The 17,568-nt window shown below is 37.2% G+C and overlaps 4 protein-coding genes across 8 annotated transcripts; 3 read left to right on the forward strand and 1 right to left on the reverse strand.

Annotated features, from left to right (window-relative positions):
• The first annotated feature begins 313 nt into the window (after positions 1-313).
• Positions 314-5,109, forward strand: LOC105168924 (folate receptor family protein). Of its 2 annotated transcripts, none has more exons than XM_011089135.3 (5): positions 314-601; positions 2,406-2,662; positions 3,070-3,392; positions 4,147-4,312; positions 4,645-5,109. In XM_011089135.3, the coding sequence occupies exons 1-4, from the start codon at positions 529-531 to the stop codon at positions 4,271-4,273; spliced, it is 780 nt and encodes a 259-aa protein (XP_011087437.1). In that variant the 5' UTR covers positions 314-528; the 3' UTR covers positions 4,274-4,312; positions 4,645-5,109. The 2 variants fall into 2 exon arrangements, with proteins under 2 accessions (XP_011087437.1, XP_011087436.1); XM_011089134.3 differs by having other exon boundaries at positions 315-601; positions 2,406-2,764.
• Positions 5,110-5,836: 727 nt separating this feature from the next.
• Positions 5,837-7,704, reverse strand: LOC105168926 (Ribosomal L22e protein family). Its single transcript, XM_011089136.3, has 3 exons — positions 7,548-7,704; positions 7,185-7,473; positions 5,837-6,155 (listed from the first exon to the last, which is right to left on the reverse strand). The coding sequence occupies exons 2-3, from the start codon at positions 7,427-7,429 to the stop codon at positions 6,011-6,013; spliced, it is 390 nt and encodes a 129-aa protein (XP_011087438.1). The 5' UTR covers positions 7,430-7,473; positions 7,548-7,704; the 3' UTR covers positions 5,837-6,010.
• Positions 7,705-7,902: 198 nt separating this feature from the next.
• LOC105168927 (Hypoxia-responsive family protein) lies at positions 7,903-9,474 on the forward strand. Its single transcript, XM_011089137.3, has 3 exons — positions 7,903-8,203; positions 8,435-8,522; positions 9,187-9,474. The coding sequence occupies exons 1-3, from the start codon at positions 8,125-8,127 to the stop codon at positions 9,323-9,325; spliced, it is 306 nt and encodes a 101-aa protein (XP_011087439.1). The 5' UTR covers positions 7,903-8,124; the 3' UTR covers positions 9,326-9,474.
• Positions 9,475-10,302: 828 nt separating this feature from the next.
• LOC105168928 (serine/arginine-rich splicing factor SR30) lies at positions 10,303-17,344 on the forward strand. Of its 4 annotated transcripts, XR_016067000.1 has the most exons (15): positions 10,303-10,460; positions 11,116-11,204; positions 12,620-12,685; positions 12,886-12,960; positions 13,041-13,146; positions 13,260-13,306; positions 13,528-13,585; positions 14,794-14,843; positions 15,010-15,066; positions 15,144-15,253; positions 15,343-15,447; positions 16,092-16,224; positions 16,659-16,692; positions 16,921-17,004; positions 17,108-17,130. XR_016067000.1 is itself a non-coding variant. In XM_020696264.2 (14 exons), the coding sequence occupies exons 2-14, from the start codon at positions 11,121-11,123 to the stop codon at positions 17,120-17,122; spliced, it is 1,014 nt and encodes a 337-aa protein (XP_020551923.1). In that variant the 5' UTR covers positions 10,303-10,460; positions 11,116-11,120; the 3' UTR covers positions 17,123-17,344. The 4 variants fall into 4 exon arrangements, 3 of the variants coding, with proteins under 3 accessions (XP_020551923.1, XP_011087440.1, XP_088740335.1); XM_020696264.2 differs by lacking the exon at positions 16,092-16,224 and having other exon boundaries at positions 16,798-17,004; positions 17,108-17,344; XM_011089138.3 differs by lacking the exon at positions 16,092-16,224 and having other exon boundaries at positions 17,108-17,344.
• The last annotated feature ends 224 nt before the right edge of the window (positions 17,345-17,568 follow it).

Genomic DNA, 17,568 nt, shown 5'->3' on the forward strand with positions numbered 1-17,568 from the left:
TCATCTAAGAAGCATACGTCCTCGATCGGACGGTCCTCAAATTTTGGGGTCTTCTATCTCAAAATGGATTCGGAATCAGGCTATCCGACCCATTTTTTTGGGAGTATTTTTGGCACTTCACATTAAAATTGGGGTTTCCCCATCACTATCTTTCAATTCTCCAACCCATAATTGATTAAAATTGTCCATAGAAACTCAATCTTACTCTTAATTTTTGTACATCAATTTCCAACATAATTAATTTATTTATAATTTATTATTTCATGAAAATAGTATTCCAATATTGGGGTAATTTGATAATCCTACATTTACAAGAAGAAGACAACCTCCTCAAGACCTCAGAGCTCAGCCCTTTCAGTCCAAAAAGCAGAAAGAAAAAGAAGAAAACCCTGTTCCCTGTTCCTGCTGAGGCTTGCCTTTGCCCTTGCACTTGCCCCACACAGCCTTTCTCTTCCCATTCTTAAAGGGAAACCAAATTCAGAATCAATGCTAATACACTCACCAAAATCTAATAGCCAGTGATAAGAAATGTGGAGGTTCCGATGCCTCTGTGTCTTCCTGTTGCTGACCTTCATCAATTTTTGCTTCCTGCACGCCTATGGTGAGTGGTTTTCCCGCTTCACTTTGTTTTTCTATTGAGTTTGTGCACATCGACGTACCTTTAGTCACTGCCGCTTCTTGTGGAATTTGCTTCTTTTGTGATTCTTCGGGAACTTAATTATTCCAGCTGAGAGAAAAACGAAAAGGGGACCATTACGAGTTGCCATTGTTTCGGCAAATTGTTCGAAATGTAGAGTTGTTTAGGTTTTAATTGACTGAGAAAGATATATCTGACTAGAAAAGTGTTCGATGGAATAGAATGAAAATTTCTTTGGTAGGGTTTTATTTATTAATTTTTCCTTCTTGCTTGTCTATTTCTTCAGTTCGTGGATGTGTTTCTGTATGGGCGTTGGTTGAATGTGCTCTTTGCTTGGATGGGTTGTAATGTTTACTGAGCCACTTTATCATGCAACCCTTAATTATGGTATGACTCATGAGTTGCTGGATGAAATTTGGGCAATGAAAGCAGTGACGTGAACTTTGAACTGGACCTTTTTGTTAACTAATTCTAACTCACACCATCTGCAATTTTCCTTTTTTTTCATCATGTGACTGGGAAGCCTTTCATGTATTACCAATAAGGGGCCTAGTCTTGACGCTCTTTGGCAGGATCTGTATAACTCAAATGGTCTGCAACTAAAGCTGGTCCTCAAAGCAGAATAATATGTTGATCCATACCCTATAACAATCAAAATGATCAAGTTTAGACATCCGTGATAAATAAAATATCCTTTTTTCTCATGGTAAAAATGAAATATGAATGTAGGAAGGCTATCTGTCCTGTGCCCAAGAACCAAGGGACAAAACAAATGAGATTCTTTTCAACTCCTATGACGCATTCATGCCATCTGGAGGAAGGTGAACACCTGTTGTTCAGTTTCCTCTCTTCCTGAATAAGTGAGCTGAGATTAGAGAGGTCATGGGCATGTGGTATACGGAGAAATTTAATCTGAAAGCTACTAATTTTTTTATGATTTTTTAGCTTTTAGCAAATTTAATATGTAGACAATAAGGAGAGAAGAAAGGTTAAAAGAGAAGACAGAATGTGAGAAGTGACGTATAAATCTGCACCACCTTTCTGTCATTCAGGTCCACAAAAGTGTACATCAGACATTTGAAAAACTGAAAACTTTAATTTTCATTGTGAAAACAAAGAAGCAAACATATCCATGGGGTATGCCAGCCCCTGATATCATCTTTACTTCTCATTTGGTTCCACCAAGCGCAACCAATCCCTCCTATGCGACAGCCAAAGATATCCTCGCCTTGAAAACTTCCACAATCATGACGTGCATGATGATTAGACAAACTGTAATTTAAGATTCAGTAGTAGATGATTTCTTATCCAAAATGGCTGTGGATGCAGCAAAAGCGACTTCCTAAAGTGACTTAATTTATGTAGCTATTTCTCACCAAATGTAATTGCAAGAGACTTATACAGAGTTTTTTCATGTTGTGTATGGGTGGGTAATTGTAGAAGGATATTTCTGACTTGATTGTGGAGCTGGTATTCATGTATTCATGACTACTGATTGGCTGAACGATATATTGGGTTTAGGGAGTCTGAAATGGGAAGTTAGAATCCGTAACAGTAAGATGCCTTTGTTGTTGAAAAAGACAACAACCTGGGTGATATCTATGCACTTTGAATAACGATATAAACAGAAGCATAGTGAAGAAGATTCTGTTTTAATGCGACAAATTTGAAATCTAGAATTTAGTTGTCTATGGTAGAAATCTTCAAAAGCTCATCAACAAATTGCGTGGACAGGCATCATTAATTTGAGCACTTTGGACGAATGCAGGTAGGACAACTGAAGTTTGCATTTCTCCGGGTGGTCGATTTCCCCCATTTTCAAATGCAGGCAAACCCCCCAAGAAAGCAAGCAAAGGTCCCAGAGATCTGACACTTTGCAGGGTTTTTCGCAAAAAGACCTGCTGTGATGTATCTCAGACACATCCTGCTTTCTTATCCATCAGGAGACTTGCTTCATCCGGAGAGGCAAGCCAAGATTGCTTGCAGTTATGGGAACTTTTAGAATGTTCTATTTGTGATCCGCGGGTGGGTGTACAACGAGGACCTCCCCGTATATGTGCCTCTTTTTGTGATAGAGTTTATGAAGCATGTGCTACAGCATACTTCGCAATGGATGCGATGACGCAGGTTTTATGTACTTATAATTTTTAAAATTTTTAGGCCTTGTGCATATTTTTAATCCATCATTAACTGAGATGCTCTTGGATCTGTCTACAAAATTGTTGTAATGGTATAGTCTCCCATATAGACATGTCAGAGTACAGAAAGCATCACCATGCAGTTCTTTATGTTAGAAGTAATGCCTCGACTGATGGTATATTGCTGGATTGACATGGGACTTAGACAGTAGAATTTAGTTTTCAAATGTTTTCCACTGAATTATCTTATCTATTTTCAGTAAATGTTCTGTTGACTGGACAATCACGTTTCAGGTTTTAGCTCCGTGTGGACTAGGAGACTTTGTTTGTGGTAGAGCGTCTGAGTGGGTCTCTAATGGAACTGAGCTCTGCCACGCCGCAGGTTTCTCTATCTCCTCATTTGATGATACTGAAGAATCATTATGCTACGGTGGGAAGGGTAGTCTAGACAATATTGCAAATTCCTGGAAAACTTCACATTCTGAGATTTCACCTGGAGAACAGAGTACTTGGTTCCTTGAAGATTTTAGGCAATGGATTGCTGATATGCCCTTCAATGAAAGAGTTTCATGGGCCGTCGGAGGAATGGTGCTTACAGCTGGACTTCTATTTGCAAGGTAAGGCAAATATTTCCTTTTCTTCATGGGTAGGGTGTCTGGGCACATGGTGTCGGAAAGGAGATATGGGAAAAGAGATGGGCCCAGAAGTTTGGTTTGGATGAACTAATTGTTGGAAATTGCTGCATGGCTCTTAATGTGAGCCACTGTTATCTGTTCAACATATATTTTACGGTTTTTACCGTCATTTCTCTTCTACTGGTACTGGATGCATATCAGAATTACCCAAATAGTTCTGACATCAGAGGAAATTCTTAAAGACTTAAACATCTGCGGATCATGAGTGGGGTTACCTTCCTTTCAGAGAGCACCACTAAAATGGTTTACTATTCTGAAAATATTCACAGTTTAAAAAAAAAAATCTACAGACTCTTTCATTAGATAAAACTAGATTGTTCATATTGACCATTATAAAATTGAAATGGGAGAGAAGGTTTTTCTTTTCTTTTCGCCCACTCCTTTTGGAGGGGTGGGGAGGGGTGGGGACGAACGGAATGGAAGAGGTTGGTGTAATTTTGGATAGGAAGTTAGAATATTATTTTTTACTTCTCCTTTGGAAGAATTTGGCACAAAGTATCATCACATGCTAGTCTATTGGACATAATTTTATGTATTTTCTTAGATTGATCCATTAAGTTCTCTGGAAATTATCTGTATAATAAATCCTTCCTAAGTAATGTTAACAAGTGAAAGGTAAGTTGTCCTCAATAAAGATATTCAGTGGCTTATTGTACTAATTTAATGAACAATGCAGTAAAAGGCAAACCCACAATCGACGTCAGAAGCAAGCAGCTATCCAGCGGACTGTGAGGAAACTGGGAACAAAGATAAATTCTGCATCTCCTGTTAATCAAGGAAACCGAAGGGGGATTGGAAGATGAGTGTGAGCCGTTCTGTAATAGTTTGCCTGTTTATTTAAGGTTAGTGATTCAACTGAATATATAAATTTCCTCACTTTTCAGGCATGTCTTTGCATGGCTTAGCAAACTTGATATAAATAGTTCACTTACGTGTCATTATTTCAAAACTTAAAGATTGTGAATTTTTATTGCCCCATATTTACTACACTTCCGTATTGCACTATAGTTGCCGTAAAATCTATAAATATCTGTTACATTTGGAATTCGAAATTGCCTAGTTACTATTCAATTCACAGATGCTCCTACTAAGATAGCAATAATACTAGAACAATTGCTGCAGTGGCTCACCTTAAAACTCAGGCTCAACATTGATGATCTCTTGAATTGTACAGGATTGTCTGGTTGGAGAGTGAAGGGCGATATTCAGAGATGAACATGCCCTTGTTAATGTAGCAGGTTTAGCATAAATCAAATATGAAGAGAACTCCACGTCCTACTTGCGAAACACTCTTTTTATTGATCATTGTTTATAGATGAGTTTTTACTTGTCTTTTAAACTTCTGAGCAGGGCAGTTCCACATAATCAAGCTCTGTCTCTACTTAGTTGATGACTTAGAGGTTGCCACCCTTTCTTCAGTTACAAACTCATCGTATTTTGAAGCAGTTGTTTAGTTTGACATCAAACTCTGTTGCCCTAACAACAACATATGCATCCTCAACAGCCAAACTTTTGCTGGATTTGTAACTATCAAACTGGCCTTCAAAAAGATTTTGAGTGTAGTAGCACTGAGCTGCTTTTCTGCTATCTGGATATAATGTTTCATTGTCTTTTACAAAGAAAGTTCAGAGTTACAATACCAGCATTCTTTTTGCTTTCTTCATTACTGAGCAGTGATCTGTGCTTGAACATGAGAAGTATAACTTGTCATGTTTACATATTACTACAAAGTATCACGTGAGATGTACATGTTAAACCGCGTATCAAGAGGTAAAAGCATTATGTATTAGTGATGTATAAAGAATTATCTCATATTAACAAAAATTTGTAGAGTAAAATGGGAATTAAGGCAAACAATGAAGATATTTTTGTTTAATAAAATTATTAAACTTGTAGAGTACATAATATAATTTTAAAAAGTTGGGTGAAATTAATTTTATTTTATTAAGAGCCAATAAGATTAAATAAAAAATATCTTATTTTAAAATTTTATAATTTTTTAATAATAATTGCCAAACATTTTTTTTTGAAGTTTATAAGTCATCTTCACGAGGCCACATAAATAACTCCCATGTGTTATAAGCTCCGGCGAAAAATCATGAAGGCAGGCGGTGTAACCGTCCCCAAACTGATTCTTAAGGATGCTATGTGAAAGTTAAAACAGGTGAAAATGGCAAACTGAGAGTATTTGGAAATTGGAACAGTATTACTTGTTTAATTAGAACAGAATTGCATAGTACTTGCAATCCACCACTACATCACCAGTCAACGCTAATGGGAGGTAAAGAAAGGTAAACACTCAAGCAACACTTCCATATAGTAGGGAGTCCATGACCAGGCCATGGTATAATATATCGAAAACACTATTAAACCAAGAAATAGTGCAAAGACTTCTATTGAGGTATTAGTTTGCCATAATATATCATCACAATTGTAAGTTGAAAGTTTGATATTCCTTCCTATTCATGAATAGGACACTAACAAGCTCAAAACAAAACCAAGTTGGCAAAAATACAAGGCTAATAAAACTATATGTTTGATCAATCCTCCTCCTCGGCCTCATTTTCAGCAATGTTGAAGTATCTCAATTCATAGACACTTCTGTCTTTGTTAGAAGCTATTACCCGGAGCCAATCACGAACATTATTCTTCTTTAGATACTTCTTTGTCAAGTACTTCAAATACCTGCAGAACAGAATCGAACATTGAATTACGAGCGAAACATACATGTAGAGAATGCAATACGAAATGCGTCCATCCAAATGAAGTGCGAACAAGGGCAATATTATCACTTAACACGGACACGGTAATCCCTCCACCCTGCCTGTGCCATGGACAAATTATTGCCAAGAAAAAGAAAAAAACAATCCAGCTAAAGGAATGAGAAAGAAGGCCCAACAATTATCATGGAACCTTCATGATCATTACTATTAATATTGCAAAAAGAAATAAGTTAAGAGTGGGATGGAGAAGATTCAAGCAAGGCACACAGATTTCTTGCAAGAGTTGCTCAAGGGTTTAGGAAGATAAATTCGTTATAAGTCCCAATTCCACCATCTCCAGATTGAGTACCCATGTAGTAATAGCTAGCTTGAGTGGCAAGAAATTTAATTTAACTGGAATACTGAATTCTCATGCTGAAACCATGCCAATTAGAGGAATATCCAAAAACTTTGGGAGCCTCGTCTGGCAGTGGATGGCTCCATAAGTTCAGGTTTTTATATTTATTTAGTTTTTATTTTAAAAATCACCCAACAGTATTTCTTCTCCTTCCCCATCTCCACCGTTCAGGCTTCTACTTCTAGTACATTAAGTCATAGAACTCAAACTGGAAGGATGTCTGGAATGCAGTTCGCACTGTGCTAACAGATGGCATTCACTTTTTGTCGGATTGTAGAAATTCTTCAAAATGATTCGTCACTCAAACAAATTAGGCATAAAATCAGCTCCACTGGCATCCACTTTTATAGCATAATCCAGAAATTTACTATATTCTTGGTAAATTGATCACATAAAATGCAAATTATACAGTTAATATACTACATGGTATTCCGTATAATATATTTGCTTTATCTATTTCATAAGATTGAAGCCCTAATTCGTTTATTCCTTCCAGCAAAGACACCAATTCTCTAAATTGAAAAGGGAATTAAGCTTTTGCAAACAAACACTTCATTCGTCACCAACAATATGCCGAGAAAACTTAAAGTTTACCGTTTGGAGAAGGCCGTGTCATTGGCGGTGACAGAAATCTTGGTCTTGTCACGTGTAACAGTAACGGAGTCTCCCAGGGCGCCGGGCTTTCCCCCGACCTTGATGCGCTCCTGGAGGAACTTTTCTAGTGAGGCAATGTCCATGATCTTATCCTCCACCGGCTTCGCGCAGTCGATCACGAACGTCGACGCCTTCTTCTTCCCTCCCTTGAGGGCAGCACCACCCACAGCTCCTCCTTTACTCATCCTTCCTGTGCAATGAAATTCTTCTTCCACCTCCAAATGAAGACCTGCATTTTCAGAAAACTTCAGCAATGAAATTGAAAGTAAATTACAAAGAGCAGTGCATAGAAAGCGAGCTGACCTGCGCTTCAAACACAGTGCAGCGGCGAACCAGATGGAAAAGGGAAATAGCGATGGATTAGGGTTTATTGTTGGGAGGGATTTACGTGGGGGATTGGGCCGGTTGATTAGATAGACAAAGGAAAACATGGGCCTAAGAGTTTTGTAGTTGTAAATATACCATAAAGAGAAGGGCTAATCTGCATCGCCTAGTGAATATACCAAACCATGATTTACTATATCTATATTAATATATAAAAAAATGATTTTTAATATTTATATCGTCATTAATTATTTATTTCAATTTTGTGGTTGTGTCGATAATATTTTTATCTATAATAAAAAATTATTTACGTATAAGCAAAGACGGCGGCCCAGACAAGCAATATTCATTAGAGTTTGATTCAAAATGAGGAAGGTGGAAAGACGGCCGCCCACATGTTCTTGTACTGCTTGCAAACTCGGTTTCCTCTTTCTCCGCCTCTCTTCCCCACGCTTTCTATATGCACATACTGTAGTGTGTGTATATATATTACAAGGAGATGGATTGTACTCCATCTTCTCTTGTGTAGGAGCTAAGTTTCAATCCGCATATAGATATGGCAGAATCTACCGGCGTCAAGTCTAAATTTGAATCCATCAGGGGATGGGTCGTTGACAACAAGCTTCGCACCGTTGGTAAGCTCCTCGATCCGCAATTCAATGCCTTTATCTGATCGAAGATCGTCGCATTTTGATGCTTCGTTGAGTCTTATGTTTTGCTTCGACCTTCTTGTACAGACGTACTTCTTACAAACGGGTTTATCTTTTTACTCTAAAAGTCAAACTGGATCGCTTTCTTTCGCTGTTCTTTCTCTTTGATGTTCATTATCTGATGTGGACTTGTGTTGATTTCCTGAATTTCTGAAGGTGGGCTATGGGCAAGCGGTGTAATTGGATCACTGGCTTACAATTGGGGTCAGCCTGGCAAGGCTAGTGTTAAGATCATTCACGCTAGGTGATTTTTTCTATTTCTTTCAACATTTAGCTTTGGAGTCTTGGTGGATCTCTGTTAAGACTTGCTTGATCACTGTTCTTTTTGGTACACCTTATGTGTTTGAATCGAACTTCACCGCAATCTATTCTATGGTGATTATTGTAATGAAGTTGTAGAATACATGTTATGCAAGTTATATGATTTGTTACAGGATTTCAAAGCTTTTCCTTTATGTCTACCTGTGATTGCTTGATTTAATGGAGGTTGAAATTTGTCTTGGAATTTATTCCGTTGAAATCAGTCAAAGTCTTTGTTGGCTATGTGTATATGATTGTTGATATGTAACACACTCAAGAAAGGAGAAGGCTTGGTACAAATTAAGAAGTAGTTTGCTGCTTGATACTAGATTCCTATCTTCTTTATGTCATAGTTTCATACTCCAATGGTTGAGACGTTGTAACATTTTAGTATCCTGGTGGAATGCCATATTTGACCGATAGCACCTCATGGATGCTATCAGTTCCACATACAATAGTATTATTAAGCTTTAATAAATGGGTTAGTTCATATACATATCACCACAGTAAAGCTTACCCTGCTGCGATCACATAATCCGCTTGCTTTCTTTACGTTTTAATTGTACTGTGCTTATCTATAATCAATTGTATCTTGACATCAAATTCAGGTTGCATGCCCAAGCTCTAACACTGGCTGCATTGGTTGGGGCTGCAGTGGTGGAGTATTATGACCACAAGGCTGGAGGAGAAAATGCAAATCGGTACCCAAAGTTTCTTCCTTTGGATGCTCACTCACAGAAGGATTAGATGGGCTGCAGTTTCTGTGTAAACTTGCTAGTAACCAATGAGAAATTGTGAGTGAAGCAAGGCTTACTGGTCTGTCTGCTCCAAGTGCACATTTCATTTCTAGGTTGTATAACTTGATTTTCTCAATATTAACATGTTTTTGCAGTTCATTACATGTTACAAGCTTTATGTCTATACTTTCTGTCCTATTCTTAATGATTCATTCAGACTTTTCTGGGAACCAACCAGAACTTGTATTCCTGGTTGCGTTGAGTTCTATTCCTTCATTCAGATGCTTTGTATGGACATCGCGCCTGTGTTTTGATTCTCTCCAAGAACAGTATTCCTTGGGGTGTTGGGTTCTTGGTTGCCTATCAGTGAGAGCCTTTTCAAAATGAAGCTTCATCACAAGATAACTCAACTCAATCTTTGTTGTGAGATATTTTATCTTGATGTTTTTAGTTCATTTGGCTCATTAAGCCCAACACTCATTAATATATAAATAATTAAATTAATCTCCAAATTCATCAACACGTGTATATATACGAATATAAATACATATAAAAGAGTTAAAGTGAATTTTGTCTATTAGGATACGAAATTAAATTATACGACACATAATTTAAATTATCTCAAAAAATAAATCTAAATATATGTATTATTTTTAATACATATTTATTTATTTATATTTTGTTCTTTCTATTATGCAAAACATAACAAAATAATACAAAAACATAACAAAACACTCCAAAGAATTAGCTAAATTTTATAGAATATCTCATAAGTTGACCCACAAGATCTTTGAGAAAAGCTTATAAAATCTTGAGTTTTATTTTAATAATAAATTATTAGAATGTTTATATAATATTTAATAAGCTCTTTATAAGTCAAAATTAAATTAAAAACAAAAAGATTCCTGATAAGCAGACATGTGTCATATGATGACATCATCTGGAGGCCCGCTGATTATTGAGGAGCCGTCTGCAACGTGCACGTAATCTTTGTTTTGAGTTTTTCCTTCAATTTTTTACTATTTTCTTCCAGTACCTAAATAACCCCCCACCCCCTGTGCTGCGCTCTCGACATGTACTCTTCAGTCTTGAACGTTCTAACCTAAATTCGTTTTCCAGTTCGCAACCCTCTGTTATTTCGGAAGGTATTGCCTCTCTCTCTCTAATTCATCGAGTGTTTGAAAAAATTGAGTCTCTATAATTTGATTTGTCTCATCTGGCAGAAAAGGATTCTTTTTTTCTCTTCTCCCAGTTTTTATGTGAACCCTTTTGATTTTAGTGTCACTAATTGTTATTCGAAATATTGATTTCAAGATTTACGGTCTATTTTATCGACGGGTGGATCCAGTTGAGACCTATTTTCTATGTATTAATTTACTCAAAGAATTTGTAGCGCTGGAGCTAATACTATCTTCTAGGGTTTTATGTGCCGAAAGGGTTCTCTTTCATTTTAGTATGAGGATGTGTATTTCCGGTGTATGAATTTGTGCTAAGCGTGCGAAAATCATAACGGGAATGGTTTTCTTACAGTGAACTTTGGTTTTTACTTTATACGAACTTCTCTGGAAAAGAAAAACCAAGAAAAGATTGCATTTGGTTTTCTCTTGTTGAGGCTTTATCTTGCAGTAACTCACTATAAGTAGAAAAGTATTTCCATGAATTAATTTAAGGCTTATTTTCACATTTCCTGATATTTTACAAGTTTTAAATCTGTTCGTACCAGGAGCATGTATTTATTTTATGAGTTCAAGCGCGCAACTTCTGTAACATTTATTAAACTACTATTTTTTATTTTTTAAGGAAGGATGGGCCGATCAAGCAGAACCATTTACGTGGGCAATCTTCCTGGGGACATTCGCGAGAGCGAGGTTGAAGATTTGTTTTACAAGGTTTGTTTCAATCTTTTCTTTTTCTTTTTTAAGTTGATATATTATGTCACTGATGTACCTGCACTGGTACACATCTAATTATTTTTTTCCACTAACATTAATCTACTCAGTATACATTCATTTGATCTCATATAGCCCTAGGGACTCGCATGATTACTGCAAATTGCATTTCTAACTGCAAAATATGGAAGCAAATTATAGGATTGGACGTCATCCCTTGAGATTACTTTCACTAAAGCACTTTGCCATTCATCAACGTTTGGACAAGATTCATAGCGCTTTGGTGAAATTCTTACCATTTCACCTAAAAAGTTGCTTTCCTGTAGCACCTTCTACCCTAATCAGTCTTCCAATATGTCTTGTACTATCAGATTACTGTTCTATCCAAATACTTATCCTCCCCGATTTTTTTGGTGGTCCCTACTTTCCGATAATCATTCATTTCGTAGGTTATTTATTTATTCAAAGTAGCATAAGATATGGTTGCACGTCACCTGTGGGTGATTTTCAGGGTAAAAGTTCTAACTGCAGATGACCTCCATATATTGTTCCTAAAGGCAATGATGCCCATTCTTCTTGTTCCCGACCCTGGTCTATTCGCTTTGATTTCGATGGAATTTTTGGTGTGAAAATTGAGCTGGAGGTGACATGTAATCAAGACTTATTCTTTGGTTGGGGGGGGGGGGGGGTTGTGGGGGTCAAGTGATAAGTGCTACTTTCATGTTTAAGGAGGGAATTTGTAACAACGTATTTTTTGAGGGGTGAAATACTATTTGCCCTAATTTTACACAAAACAAGTTTAAATAATATATTGTGGGAGAACGCTCTAGGACATTTTATAAGCTGCTGATGTGTTAAACAACTTATAATATAAGTTCAAACAAGACATTCATAATCTCCATATGTGCCATCCAACATTCTAGGATTTAACTTTGCAAGCTTCTCCATCTATGGGTGCATTTTGTCAATCATTAGTGAGGAAACGTTATGTTTGGTTCTTGGATATTTAATATTAGTTAAGAATGCACCGAGGAGAACAGGTTTCTTATTTTAAATGATAGGGCTTTGTGTTTATATCCCTTCGATCATTCTCCTTTCTCTGTTTCTCGAAGAGAACTCTTAAGATCCAAATACACCATTGAGTTAATATGTTTAAAATTTACACTTATGGTTGCAACTCTTACAAGTGATAAAAAGAATTTCATACAATTTTTTGTTAATAAGTGTCCGAATACTTTTCTTTATGAGTGAAATGAACGTAATCTAGGTTAGGTCCAAGTGTCATAATTTTCAAGAGAACACAAATTCTTGATATGTTTGTATTATATTTCTTATTACAGGCGAGTTGTTTGTTGATTTGATGGTATAAAGTATTTACTTATTACTAATTTTTTCTGATCTTGGTTTTTCTGCAGTATGGGCCTATTGTTGACATTGATTTGAAAATCCCTCCAAGACCTCCTGGTTATGCTTTTGTTGAGGTGCGCAACCTTTGAGACTTGTGGTAGCAGACTAGTGTTTGGTAGAATTAACATGCTCTTTTTGTGGAACTACTAAGTACAAGTTGTAGACAGGCCTTGCTTAGAGTTATATCCAGTGAGATGGCTGAATCATTTATTTTTCTAACTTTGCTTTCTTTGCTTCAGTCTGACAAGGATCCTTCAATTGTCTTGTTTTTCAGTTTGAAGATTCTCGTGATGCTGATGATGCCATCCGTGGTCGAGATGGTTATAATTTTGATGGCTGTCGATTGCGGGTAAGATACATTTTATTATGTTGTTACACTAAGATATCCTGTTTCTCATTATATTCCTTGCATTGTTTGTGTCAATGTAGGTTGAACTTGCACATGGAGGGAGAGGATCATCATCATATGATCGTCACAGTAGTTACAGTAGTGGAAGTAGTCGTGGTGGAGTTTCAAGGCGTTCTGACTACCGCGGTAAGAGATGTTTGCATGTATAATTTTCTGAAGAATTAATAGTTGTTATGTCTTTGTTTGTTACAGTTTCTACAATTGAGCTGAAAATTCTCGATGACAATTTGTATTTGCAGTCTTGGTGACTGGACTTCCTTCTTCTGCTTCATGGCAAGACTTGAAGGTAGTATTTTCTATTGCATTCTGTTTTTGTGTTTTACCCTTGTTGTAATTATTATTATTGGTGCGCCTATTACTATTATTTCTTTTGTTATCATTATTTCTCTTTGGTTGTGAACAAGGGTGTGATTTGAGTGACTGAAAGATATAGCATCCTCTCGCAGTCGCTCTAAGTTGTTTGGCCATTGGTGATGCTAATCCCTTAATTGCTGGTTATGGTTATAGGATCACATGCGTCGTGCTGGAGATGTCTGTTTTTCTCAAGTTTATCGTGACCGTGATGGTAAGCACGTTCTCTTTAGACTTTTCTGTTTCTGTGCTTGTACAAAAAGTTTCCGGTGGTCTGTTGGAAGTACTATTTTTTAAGTTACCTAGATATGCTACTTTTTGGTGGGTTTTCCTGTATCCTTGTTGCAACCGGCTTCTATTGCTATTTAGATGTCATTGATTAATTTCGTACACTTGATAACATCCTGTACTTTCATTCACTTGTGTGCCTTATGTCCACATTTAGGTTCTCGTGTGGCCTGGTCTCCACTTTAGGCTACCTGTGATTAATAGCTAAATTAGTGCAATAGGCTAAATCCCCAACTGCTGGTCTCAAGGGTGAAATGTGAAGATATACAAATCTGGACATGGTTATTTCATGTGTTATTCTAACTTGTGCCTCAATATTTGTCTAGTCAAGAGCTTTAGGTTTAGCATTCACTTCTTTCTGGTGGACTCTGTGTGCATATGGTGTTGTTCGCGACATGCATGGTGTCTTGCTCAAACCAGTTTCCCTGTAGTCAAGCTAGAGTGATGGTCATATTGCTTGAGTCAATGGAAAGCAGTCTAGAAAGAGAAGGATATATGCACGCTCCATCTATTCTTACCAATTGAACTAACTTCTCTCAGTGTTCTTTTATAGTGGTCCATGCAAGATTAGTATATCCCTTGTTTGTTTTATGCGCACTTGGGTTGTCTTTCTATGAGTGAACAAGAGCTGAGATCAGCTGTCAGACTGCTCATCGTTTGTTTTTCTTCATGTCGTGGGCTTTGTTTTCATGAATCTAGCTCATACTCCTAGTTGAGTTTCTATTTTAAGCAAGCAACTGTTTTGAGATAACAGGTCTGTTATTGTGTCTGCCTGTACTTCATCTGTTTCTCAGAGTATAAAGTTCCATTCCGGTGGTTATGGTTCCATGTTTTCAATTTAAATTGTTAAAGACTTTTATCTTTATAAAATAATTTTTGCTGCCATGTTGCATGCTGTATTTAGTAAAGCAAAGTAGAATTTTATAAAGTCTTTATGCTTGCACATGTATGTTCTAGTACTTTGTTAGGAAGATTTTTGAAGTTGAAGAATATTCAAGCTCTCGGGTGTTTGTTTAGCCGCCGAGTATTCTACTTAGCGAATGTCTCTGCTTTATTTTGGCTTCTCTTCTTTTGTTCTGTTTTTAGATATTGTTGATGGTGGTGAGGATGTTGATGTTTATACGTTTTATTTAGGCATGCGAGGAATTGTTGACTACACGAACTATGATGACATGAAATATGCGGTGAGGCATCTACTTGACCCCTAAACTGATTAGCCAATTTCTGCCGTTTATTTTTGCTTCTTTTTGTGATCTTTGTTTGAGTTGAACAACCTTACCTTTTTGTGATTGATATCACATTTATTTTCATGGATTTTTGCTGCGTTCTGATTTTTGTTTCTATGTGCAGATAAGGAAGCTTGATGATTCTCTCTTCCGAAATCAATATTCTCGGGCTTACATACGGGTATGGTTGGCTGAAGATTTGAATCATGCATTAATGTGTGCTAAGCTAACAGTTAGTGATCCATCTGTGAAATCCAGGTGGAGGAGTATGAGAGGAGGCGTAGTTATTCCAGGAGCCCTAGTCGGAGTCCCTATACAAGAAGCAGAAGCCCAACTCGCAGCTCTGGTGATAGGGACAGGAGTAGAAGGTACATGTGATTTGTAATATTTAACATGATTATTCTCCCCATGAGATCCTTTTTCACTTTAAGAATTCATGGCTGTTTCTATTCTGCAGTGCTTCTCCAAGGGTGAAACGTTCTCGTCGTGCTTCCTCTAGATCTCGTTCTAGATCCGTTGCATCAAAATCACAATCTGGGTCACCTCCTCGGTCTGTATCTAGGTATGATTTTCCCTATGTGATGTGTGTGATGTCAATTTGTGTTTTTCTTTTTTTACTGGTTTGCCAGGAGTGTGTTACTGGTGAACTTTACCTTTTATGTTACATAATATCCTATTCCTCTCACATGCACTCTCAGTCTCAATGATGTTGCTTGAATCAGCTCCTTTTACATTTTTTAGTTAGGGACTGCTGTGCTCAATGAATATAATAACACGACGAATGTGAAGTCAAATTGAAGCACAAATGCATGTCAATCAAACAAAAAGAGAAGTCTGCTGGAGCTCTATTGTGAAACTACAATGAGAAAAACAGATTTAGGTAACTGAAGATTAGTTCCAGTCAGATAAGCTCAAAGATGTGTAACAAAATGGAATGAACTTTTTTCCTCTGAAAAAACGAACACATCTGAAGAACTCTTGTGATAGTATTAAATTCACCATGGCAAAATCTTTGGTTTCCTATTATTGATTTTAATTGGTGTTGAGATCTGGAGAATTTACTTTTGATTTCAAATGTTATTTATAATCTTGATTCTGTCTCTTGTGCAACATTCTACCCAGAGGAGTTTAGTTTTGTTGAAAAGGACGTGCCAGATTTAAGGCTATGATAGTACGATTATGAAGATTGGCTTTTTTGTTTTCTAGATTTGGCTTTTCCTGGCGATCTGGGGATTGCTTGTTAGGAACTTGATGGCTTGTGGTGCTCAATTTCATGTGACTCATTTCGTTGTGGCAATATGCTGTTAGGTCGATGAGCATCTGCGGCAAAATCCAGATGGTAAATTTCATTTTAACATGCTGTATGTGGTAAATGCCCACTAATAAAAGGTTTGAAGTTAAATTAGTGGACAGCTGAGAACTGGATTTGCTGCATCCAGTAAGCGTGATGTATTTTATCATGCTGTTTAATGTCTATAATCACTTCCTCAGTTAAACAGATAGCAAAAGCATTGATCAAAGTTTCTCTTGATTGCTGTGTTGGGAGAACTATTTCTGTTTTCCTATTAGCCTATAGTTGGTACCTGGGTTGTGGGTTTTGTTTCTTTTGTTCGAGTCAGCAATTATGAGTTAGGGTGATGGGCTGATAAAATGGTCAGCTGTCAGCCGAAAATATATTATGCCTTCCCTCTTATATTGAGTGCTGCAATTGTCTTGGCTCACGAATTTGGGAGGAATTTTTTTTTTTAATTTGGTGTTTGTGTAACTTTGCAGATCTCGGTCAAGATCCAGAACTCCAGCATCCCCTGTAAGTGTAACTTTGCAGTCCAGTTTCTTAAAGATATAACTTTATATAATTGTGGTGAAGTTCTTACGAGCTTTGAAGACAATCATTACTGTTGGTGTCTGGTAGGCTTCAAGTGGGTCTCACCACATCAATGGTCGTGATTCTCCTAGGACTCATTCCTTGAACCTCGGAATATTCCATAATGACCGCAGTTCACTTATATTCTTTCATCAACTTTTGATGCTGCAGCCTCCTGAGCCCAGACATGTGAGTGCTTCCCCTGGCAGGAGCAGGAGCAGGAGCTTGAGCAGGTCCAGATCCAGATCCGGCTCGGTATTCTGTTCTCCCTCTTGACATCTGTGTCATAAAAGTCTAATTCACTCCTCGATTATGTTCACTCTGTCACGTAATTTCTTAATGCTGTTGTGGTTGACAGGCAAGATCTGACTGAATCATATATGCAAATTACAGCCTGCTTACATTCAAGAGTATAACGTTCCCTAGACAGGCAGTGGAAATTTGTCTAGTTTAGTAACCTGGAGCCATGAAGTAATATTTTAGCTACTTTGATGTGGACTTAAATTGATTCCCCGACTTGTCCTGTAGTATTAATTGTTGACATATGTGATTTTGAAGTCTACTGAAGGATTACAGTTTGTGCACCTTTCCCCTATCTCATGCGCCATCACTTGGCTTCATTTGTGGTGTCATCTGCTGAGTGTTGCTAAATGCTGCTTGCTATTTGTTACTTTTATCTGGTCTTTATCATGTCGAAGCATAAGTTTGAAGAAGGGAAGATTCAGAATCAGACACTAGTAATTACAAAATATGAACAAATTGGAACATCCATCTACTTTGTAGTTTGATCTCCACAAAAACAAAACATGTATTAGGTGG

Source organism: Sesamum indicum, linkage group LG8 (genome assembly GCF_026168435.1).
Source record: "Sesamum indicum cultivar Baizhima isolate 11 linkage group LG8, ASM2616843v1, whole genome shotgun sequence".
Lineage (NCBI taxonomy): Eukaryota > Viridiplantae > Streptophyta > Magnoliopsida > Lamiales > Pedaliaceae > Sesamum > Sesamum indicum.